Below are 10,386 nucleotides of genomic sequence, written 5' to 3' on the forward strand. Positions count from 1 at the left end.
CCCCTTTGCAGACCTGCCAACACATACGCATTTACCGTAGCAGCTCTGCATTTTGACATCAAATTACGCTGCTACGAGTTATTACTCAAAACTACACCAAAGCATTTTTTTTAACTGCTGCAGACCTGCCAACACACACGCATTTTGTGTACCATTATGAAAATGTGACATGCAGCTACGCAAAAATGATCCTTTGATCCGTCCCGCTGTGTCAAACTCGCAGCAGACTGGTCTTTATTCCATGCAGGCAGTTGTCTTGTGCCTTAGCAGCCTGTGGGGATTCACTAAGGAGCTACAGGTAACTGGCTAGGTGAGCTAGTGCGTTCTTGGTTGTTTTTTTTATTGCTAGGTTCATCTGGCCTGTATGTAAAATAGAGAGGTTGAGGGAATGACTTATGCACACTCTAATATGATATGTGAACTCAAATCAAATAGAAAACAGCAATATCTGCTTGAAAATTGAAAATACATGGATAAGTACGTAGTACACAATGAGGAGTACAAACCACTGTATGGCATTGGACTGGGCAAGGCCCAGGTCAGAGGTCAGCTGATGTTGGTCTAAGTATAACATGTCTTTATACTGTAGGTATATGCATAGCTCACTCTATTGCTTTTCTTGATAACACATTTTATTCAGTCGGGCTGGAGTCATGATGGAAGTTGCGACAATGTGCTACTCAAAAATATTTTCCAGTGTTGGAAAGTCTGATAGATAGCACAGGACTGCACCCAATTACAGAGAAAGTGGCAGCAATCAGAGAGGCACCTATCCCCAAGAATGTCAGTGAGCTGAAGGCTTACCTGGGGTTGTTGAATTATTATCATCGTTTCCTGCCCAATTTATCCTCTCTGTTAGCCCCACTTTATTTATTGCTCAAGAAGGATATGAAGTGGAGGTGGGGAATTGCCCAGCAGAAGGCATTTGAACAATCAAAGGTTCTACTGCAGTCTTCACAGTGGCTTGTGAGGCTTCCCCTTATGGAGTGGGAGCTGTGCTGTCACATAAGATGCCCGATGGTTCAGAGAAGCCTGTTGGGTTTGTATCACACATTCACTCCAGCAGAAAATAATTATTCTCAGTTGGATCGAGAGGGACTTGCTGTGATCTTTGGAGTAAAGAAATTTCATAATTACCTGTATGGGCGGAGATTTACAATTAGAACTGATCATAAGCCTCTCATTAGCCTTTTCAGTGAAGTTAAAGCTGTACCCCAGATGGTCTCACCAAGAGTACAGAGGTGGGCTGTGACTCTCTGTGCTTATGGGTATGTGATTATTTACAAAGTGACAGTTCTGATGCTGGACCACCTGGATGCCCCCCTGGTGACTGCTCAGCAAGTGCGCAACTGGATGGCTAAGGATGCAGTCTTGTCCCGAGTGCGTGAATATGTTCTCAGGGGATGGCCAAATGATGTTGAGAACCCATGTCTCACACCTTATTTCCAGAGGGGAGATGAACTCAGTATACAGGATGGATGTGTGCTTTGGGGTGCCCGGGCGATCATTCCAATTCAGGGAAGATCAGCTGTATTACAGCAACTACATCAGTCACACCCAGGTATCACCAGGATGAAAGGACTCGCCAGGAGCTATGTATGGTGGCCCAAGGTGGATGCTGAAGTGGAGAGGCTCGTCAACACCTGCTTGAACTGCCAGGAAAACAGGAAGCTACCAGCTGCTGCTCCTTTGCATCCATGGGAGTGGCCTGCCAAGCCTTGGAGACGGTTGCATGTGGGCTTTGCTGGTCCCTTCATAGGCCGTATGTTCTTGGTTATTGTGGATGCCCATTCTAAATTGATGCCGATCCTCACACCAATTCCACATCTGCGGTCATCATAGACTGTTTGAGGAAGAGCTTCAGTCAGTTTGGATTACCAGAAATGGTGGTCTCAGACAATGGAACCAGTTTCACCAGTGGTGCATTTAAGAACTTCATGACTATATGGTATCATCCATGTTACCACCGCACCATGGCACCCAGCTTCCAATGGACTCGCTGAGCATTAGGTCCAGACCTTGAAGACCTTACTCAAGAAGAGCTCAGGGGGTTCTGTGGAGACTAAACTTTCCCGAGCTCTTTTCAGTTACAGGATCAGTCAACCAGTCAACAACCGGGAAATCTCCAGCTGAGCTGTTAATGGGCCGCAAGCTGAGATCAACATGCCAAGGAAAGAAGCTTCCAAGAGGGGGACTCCATCCTCACTTCAGCCACGGGCCTACCTGGATCCCTGGAACAGTAGAGAAAATGACTGGACCAGTCTCATCCACGGTTCATCTTAGGGTTAGAGTTAGAGTTAGGCTAAGGTCAGGGTTACATCGTCTGTGGAGACGCATCAAAAAGGCAAGTGACACATTGTTGAACATCTACTTGGTGTCACCTGATAGTTGAGTAACATTAGACTATTCGATCCATCGATTTTTCCACACAATACAAGGCATGTCAAAGCAGACTTAATATGTACAATTGAGAATAAACTCTGTCTACATGTATACATTCAGTAGGTATATACAGATTAGTACTTACAAAGTTAATTTAAATAAAATAACTTAAAAAATAGTACAGGAAATTACAAGTGTATAGTAAACACAAGGATACATTTACACAAGAGAGGTCAGGTCATGTAATATGATACAGGAGAGTGCAGTTATCTTGTATTTTACAGTCTCTACATCATGTTTTGTGCTGTGACAGTAAGAAAGAGTGTTTAACCTCCGTGCTGTCAGCGGCCTGCGGCGCCCGGCAGCGCCTCGCTCTGGACAGCTTGCCGTCGCTCCTCCAGTAGCTGTGGTGCAGCAGGTGGCGGCTGCTGCTCTTCTGTAACAACAACACATACAGACATTTCATTAACACGAGTCCAGTCATTAGTGAAATAACCAACAGGAATTTTGACACAGCTTCGTGACACTTCATGGAGCAATTTGAAAACAAACAGCCTACATTAATTTGAAAATAAATAATTTTTTTAAAATTGGCTTAACATTTCTCTCTGCCTCACCTGGTCCGTGAAAATTTAAGAAAACTGAAGAAGAAAGTCGAAGAAACGTTGAAAAAATGTTGAAAATCGTCAAAATAACCGTTGAAAAATTGTCAAAAAGCTGTGAAATTTCTCGTAGGTTTCCTTCTCAGCCTCAGAGCCGAATGACTGATGTTTTGGATGCGGTTGCCAGGGATTTCAGAACTTTGATGATGTATGACAATTACTTAAACATTGTATGATGTAATAATTGAGGATTCCATTAACATATCAACTTCAAATGAATGAATGGAAAAAGTAGCCTATTTATTACCAAATGATTGTAGCCTACTTGTCATTCCCACCTGGACTTATTACCAGATATTAATCTCTATCATGGAATAAACGTGAAGATGCGTTGAAAAGCAACGAGTTACTAAGCTTTGTGAATATGATCTGTAGACTCAGTAAATTGTATCTTTTATAGCCTAACTGTAAGAAATACGACTCATCCATTCATTGCACCGACTGGCAATTAAAGAAACGAAAACAATTCAGTGGTGGTTCTGCTTCTTGTAGAACTGCTTGAAAGATTGTCATTAGACCATAGGAAATGTGTTACTGGGCACTCCGAAGAAACTTGACATTTCGACTTGTGAGTTAAGTAAACTATGCCAAAGTGCCACAAACCCATGCTACAAAAGTCACTTGTCTCTCTGTCTTAGTGTGTGTTGAGGCAGAATCACTCACAACACGTGGTTAGGCTACAATCTAGCAAAGACATCCAGTTATTTTCCTATATTTTACCTATATTTTAAGGGAATGATAGGCTAATATTCGATTTCTCTTGTAAATTGAAATTCTTAAAGGGAGAAATAGACTTTGCATTTGTGCGCAATTACGCACGGGTGTATGTGTGTGTGTGTGTGTGTGTGTGTGTGTGTGTGTGTGTGTGTGTGTGTGTGTGCCCGCGCGGGACCGATTAATTATGGCTAATAAGAACTTTATAAGCAATTGTCGCTCTATTAACACATATTCAATCGTAATTAATAGAATTTTAGACACATTTACCCTCTATTGACATGTAGTCACATTTTCTTGTGCCCTCTGGTTGTGCGTCCCTCTCATACAGCCTGTCTGCTTCTCCGACTCATACTAGGTGTTATCTTGCTCCAACTCCAAACTATGGCTAGCAGGGGCTTTAACCTATTCAGGGAACAGTATAAATATCTAGAACTGTAACTCAGACTCAACCTTAATTGATCTCCTCTGAATTTAGTGCTTTTTGCGTCTCTAAAGTGTCCGGACAGCCAAGGTTGCTGTCTGCTCACCAGGTGTAAACAAGCTGCAAAACCGACTGTCATTACCGGAGGACATTAGCAGGACAATTACCAGGTCTGGTAAGAATAATTTTATCAAAACTCGTCCAATTGACTGTAATAACAGCTGATGACAAATAAAAAGATGGATAAAATATAACCTCCAGTCTGTGATCTTCAAGCATTCATTTGTGTTTTATCCCTTAAAGGACCTTATCCTCATAATCTGTATCAGTTTAATTCTTCTTCGTATTATGTATCATATCATATATCACCCTAAACATTTGGGTAAAGTCTCTTCGGTAAATAAAAGGTGCAACCTTTTCCACTACATCCCTGTTGGTATTAGCATGTGTTGTGTTGAAAAGTAACATCTGTGGATATGGAGTTAAATGCAATGTACATCTCATAAAATGATCATCTATGTACCCAGAAGTGGGTACACAGAAGTAGGAATATCAAAACAAAACTGTAAGCGATATTATAGTGATACCATAAGAGATAAAAAATTTTAAAAAACACCATTAAGTATGATAAGGTCACTATAGACTCACTGTAGACACTATAAGTCCTTGTAGGACTTTCTGGTTGGGGTATCTATGGCCATGAAATATACAATATTAACTGGGGGCAATCCCAAATCCTTTGCTTTTTGATACATATTTGATGGTATCAGATGCTGAGGGTTTAATGTTTTGACACGTGCAATTAACAGATCAGACCAATTTATCCGGAACCAAAACTTACACACAGGAACACACAGAACTGTGACTTTAAAGGGTATTCATTGACAATTAAGGCACAATGGTACATCAGCAGCAGAGAGCTGATCTTTTACTCACAACAAACAGTAAACAAGAGTTATTCATGGCTTCTCAGGGAGGGCAGTAGTGTGCTGGAGGGCGAACTCCGGTATATGGAGAACACCTTCCTCTTTTTGTCAGGCATAGAGAGTACAGCTGGTGGGAACTCTAGCTCATATCCTTGTTAAGGTCATATTCAGGATAAGTTTTAGAGTTGAAAGACAGCAGCACACCAATATAATAATAAAAAAGAATATAACAAAAAAGACGTCACCTCATTTTCACCAATTTATTTTTTGGCCATGACTGCTAACGCATTTCGGTATTACACCTTCATCAGAGCATCCACGATAAGTTTGTTTGCATGGATCATCATATCCAGATCACAAATCCATGCATACATGAATTATAAAGTATTCCAAATGTTACCATGGAAACTGAACTTTCACCGGCCATAAAAACAGAAAAAGGTGTTTACTATCCTGGCTACTATCCTCATTATCATTTTGAGTTTCTTATAATGAAGATATGAACTTATCAGCGAAATGTGTTAACGTGCTCAACTCAACTTAAACAAAATACTTCGGTATTGCAGTTAATATCAGACTATTAATTAATACAGTCTTTGACACGTATTGATGGTGTCATACAATACCTATCTGGTCAGCAGTACAGTGCAGCCACCGCCTCAGTGACCTCTACACCACTGGATCAGGACAATATTGCTTGTCGACCACAGGAGCATGAGTGATAAATAGAACGCAACTAGTCCAGCTGACAAATATACACTCAAAGTCAGGTGGTTTAGAAACAGAGATGAGACTCAGTCAGATTCAGATTTACAATCATAAGTGTGCTCTTTTCACACATGCAATCACACAATCTCTCTCTCTCAGACACATACACAAAACTATCTAACTCAATAGACATGTTGATCTATCTCTATGCAGATATGACATGCAAGTAGTGTCCTTGCACATCAGGGACACAACTCGAACTTGATTACATTTCCCTAAAAACTGTGTCATTAAAACACGCTCTAGCTTCTGTGCACTAAAACGATAAGGCCACTTCAGTTTAATGCTTCCTGGTGACTAGCAAAACAAAAACAACAAACCTGTATTGCTAAATTTGCAGTGCAATCATTTTTAAAAGGCGCAGCATGCAATGAAAGTTAATACATCACCCGCATACTTCTAGACATTCTGAGGACGGCCCGTCATCACTGGAGACGTGTGCCGTTTCATTATACTAAACATTGAATTGTTAAAATCAAACATCCCACATTTCCTTGTTTGTGAAAAGCAGAGCTAAGTGTCAACATATAATTTCTGTTGTTCTGATTACACTGGAAAGCCAAGGAAACAGATTATTTTGTCAGCAACTGACGGATACAACATTGCTAACAGAACATTGAGGATGTCTCCAGCTGTGACAGGCGTTTGTTTATTCCACAGGGATGCATGTGCTTTCATTGTATGTAACAGTCCTGCATGGTTAGCTTTGGCTTAAATATACTTTTCTGTACTCCTCACTCTTCTTTTCTCAGTTCAGTCACTCATTCCCTCCTACAACCTGTCCAGTTTTGGGATTCTCAGTAGCAGTTTTGGCATTTGGGGTGGCATTTCTGCTTGTTGACGTTGCAGCGACATCCCCCGCTGGTGTCTCCAGGACCCTTGGAAAGGACCAGAGGGGTTCTTGAACATTTTAGACAAAGTTTGAAACATATAGTCTCACCCTGGGACCAAATCTGATGATCAAATCATGAAAAATTCAAATAAAAACTTTTAGCTATATGCTTTCATTAGGGTAAGCTTAAGCTTCAGATTTTATTTGCATGGAGAGAAGAGAGCTTTTTCAATAATGTCTTTGAAGCTTTATAGACCAATAACTTGCTTTTTTTGGATGTGCCTTCTTTTTTAAATTTATCTAACCAAGGCTAATAAAAACATATTGCCATTTCTGTCTGTAACATTGGGCCTCCACAAAAGTAGACGGCAACAAAGTATGGGTCCCAAATCATAATTTACGAAGCCCGGGGGTGTATGAGATCAGATAGGCACATTTGGAAAATTGATGCAATGACGTGTTGATGAGACATAACAGGACTTCTTACCCCTGGCCCCCAGCATGGCCCTCTGGACACCCAGCAGATCTCAGTGTGACAGACAGTGCAGCGCAGCCAGTCGCATCCCTCCTTCTGCACAATGATGCCACACTGGGTACAGTGCATTGCCTCCCCCGACCGCACCAGAGTCTATTTATGTGTGTGTGTGTGTGTGTGTGTGTGTGTGTGTGTGTGAAAGAGAGAGACAAAGAAAGTGAGTGTGGGATAGACAAAGAGCAAGACAAAGAAAGAGAGGGTTGGATATGGGAAGATTTTGTTTGCTCAGTGAGGATGTAAAACACAAAAATATCCAGTTCTATGTGTTGAACATCATTACTCTTTGCACTTAAGGTGACAACGCATGATTCTTTTTCTTGATTTTGGTGACACCTTTGGTGATAAGCAGTCACTGCTTTGGTGTAGACTGCTGCTTCTTATATTTCTTCTACCGTCTTATATTTATTCCATACAAACCGCTGTTGTCGCTTCCATAAATGTAAAACGCATCACTTCCTGTGTAGCAGAGGATTTTTCCCAGGAAACTTGATATGAGCAATGCCTACCTTCAGATTGTCCTTGATTCCTCAAAGCCCCATGTCACTGTGAACACACATAGAGGACTGTATACCTACACACGATTGCCTTTTGGTGTATCTTCTAGTCCTGCTATCTTTCAGAGAACCATGGAAGGGATTCTTCGTGGTATCCCCCATGTGATGATTTACCTGGATGACATACTTGTCACTGGTCCAAGTGAGGTTGAGCATCTCAAGACTCTTGATATGGTGTTGCAGCATCTGGAGGACCATGGACTGAGACTCAGGAGGAGTAAGTGCACTTTTCTTGAAAAAGAAGTGGTCTACCTAGGACATAAGATAGTCAGGTGACCTACTGTAAATGCATTAACTAATAAAGAACATATAATTTCCTATCTTCACTTAGTTTCATCCACAGTTGGACTGAATATAGCCATTTTTTATCCTCTGGAAAGTGCTGTTCAACTGTCCCAAGTTACATCCTGGTTGGAAATGAGTGGTAGTAAGAAAAGGGAGCAAAGGAACAGTGGCAGAAAGTTGTTTGGGATGAGCCCACAGCTGTAATGGTGGTCACTAGAAAATACTCCCTCTTGTGTTCTTTTGCTGCAATAAACATTAACAAATAATGTACACTTTATTTGACAATGAACACAGACGGTAAAGCAATAAATAAAAGCCAAAAAAACAGAACAAGTTTACAGAAAAGAAAAAAAAAACAAACAGACAAAATGGGAATAAAATAGGTCAACAAATATGTTGTAAAGCCTAAGCTCATCAGACAGGGCGTTCCAAAATGTATTTTACCTGGCAGTTGAATACATTCACCTCGTCAATTAATTAATTAGCAGGACTTATATGACTTATATACGTTCCTTATATGCATAACGTGGTTACTTTCCTAATCACCAAATGGTAGAATTACCAGAAATATGAATGTTGATTATTGGTGACATTCCCCTGTCTTGCCTAGGACCCTTTTGTATTAGGAACCTATTCATAGTTTTATGTTTCCGAACGAGACCATTTACTGGCTGCTAAACCTGGCAAGCTAGCCTTGCCTACGATTTCTAGTCTTATTCAGCTTTGTTTACACTAAGTTCAAGATTGAGGTACATTCTATTCGATTTTATTCATATGTGCTTACCTTTTAACGGCTTTTGTTGTATGTGTATTGAATGTTTTGTTCGTCTTTCTAACCAGTTGACTTCAGTATTATTAACCAGGGGCAACACTTACAACTTGATGGCAATGTTGCAGTATTATTTATAACGTTCCTTATCCATATATATGTATTACCGTAAATATTAAAGCCTGGGGGTCGGTGTACGGGTTTGCGTTGTCATAATATGCATAAAGCTTATGATGAAAATGATAAACATTCATAATAAGTTTGCTTGGCATGGGCCCTGACGTGTAGCCGCACTTCCGCACTACAAACGCCCCCAAGGCTCTCAATTCTTGTCGACTCTCTACTCCTTGTTCTCCGTATCCTGGCCGTATTTTGTCGAGAAGACAGCAGGCTAGCCGGCTAATTGAGCTAATTTAACGTTAGCTAGTTGGACGTTAGGTTTGACACCTCATTTCTGGCCTATGTGGTTCAGTGCAGTTCGGTTGATGAGGGATATCATCATCAGCTAGCCGCCGTTGTGCATGTATATCGAAGTTAATTTGCCGTTTGCCAGGGTTCGAGATGGACAACGATCAACAGTCCAAAGAAAGCACTGACCGGTCCAACCTGGTTTCCGAGGATGGGAAGAACGTGAAGTCCGTCTTGTGCCAACGCTGCGGATCCAAGGTGCTTTGCCCAGGGATGGCGGTATTTGCAGAAAAAGAGGTATGATGTATGGCATTAGGCCGCTTTCTTTAAGCTCGTATTGTTAAGGTGGGCTGGCAGTCAGACAGTTCCATGAGTCGAACGTCACAGGTTCGATCCCCGCGACAGCTCGTGCCTATGCGGCTGACTGCTTCATGGGCATTTAATGCGAATACATAAATCCTAATTGCACTGTAATGTGTGACAGTCGTTTCCTCAAGCCCCTCCATCAGCCCAGTGTAGCCTAAGTACAAAACCCCAATGTACTGTATTGCTGATTTGAGTTCAACAGGAATAAGTGTTGCTATATTGTGTGTCAAGATATCTTATGGTCTGTTTTTCCTCAACAGCTGTTCCTGCCTTTGATGCGGAAAAAGACTAGCCTAAGCACATCAGAGGGCTCTGTGGATGGGGACACTCTGACCGCCCACTGGTTAGTGGACGACATGTACACCTTTGAGAATGTGGGCTTCACCAATGATGTGGGGCGAATCAAGTATCTCATCTGTGCAGATTGTGAGATTGGACCCATTGGTTGGCACTGTTTGGATGACAAAAAAAGTTTCTATGTTGCTGTGGAAAGGGTGGATCATGCATAGTGTAAATGCATAATTAAGCCCAACGGAACTTCAAACATTGTGTAGGCAGGCTATGCATCTTTTCATGGATTTGATATCTCCCAGAGTTGACCTCCCAGTCCCCCCCACGCACACACACACACAGATCTGGGTGTTATGTGTACAATGATTTGTCCATGATGACGGGACTGTGGTTCTACCCTTCTCCTTTATCACACTGACAACAACAGTACGATCTTTGTGTTCTAATAAAAATGTTTTTTTGAAAGCTGA

The 10,386-nt window shown here is 41.5% G+C and overlaps 1 protein-coding gene across 1 annotated transcript; it reads left to right on the plus strand.

Annotated features, from left to right (window-relative positions):
• The first annotated feature begins 8,735 nt into the window (after positions 1-8,735).
• On the plus strand, positions 8,736-10,386 carry rabif (RAB interacting factor). The gene is made up of 3 exons (XM_071910937.2): positions 8,736-8,831; positions 9,405-9,556; positions 9,886-10,386. The coding sequence occupies exons 2-3, from the start codon at positions 9,413-9,415 to the stop codon at positions 10,132-10,134; spliced, it is 393 nt and encodes a 130-aa protein (XP_071767038.1). The 5' UTR covers positions 8,736-8,831; positions 9,405-9,412; the 3' UTR covers positions 10,135-10,386.

This window comes from Centroberyx gerrardi, chromosome 5, assembly GCF_048128805.1.
Source record: "Centroberyx gerrardi isolate f3 chromosome 5, fCenGer3.hap1.cur.20231027, whole genome shotgun sequence".
Classification (NCBI taxonomy): domain Eukaryota; kingdom Metazoa; phylum Chordata; class Actinopteri; order Beryciformes; family Berycidae; genus Centroberyx; species Centroberyx gerrardi.

Bases quoted from the DNA above. Each gene is read 5' to 3' on its own strand.
- rabif (XM_071910937.2), top strand. From the start codon at position 9,413: ATGGACAACGATCAACAGTCCAAAGAAAGCACTGACCGGTCCAACCTG. The intron at 9,557-9,885 runs GTATGATGTATG...TTTCCTCAACAG, and splicing joins CGGTATTTGCAGAAAAAGAG to CTGTTCCTGCCTTTGATGCG.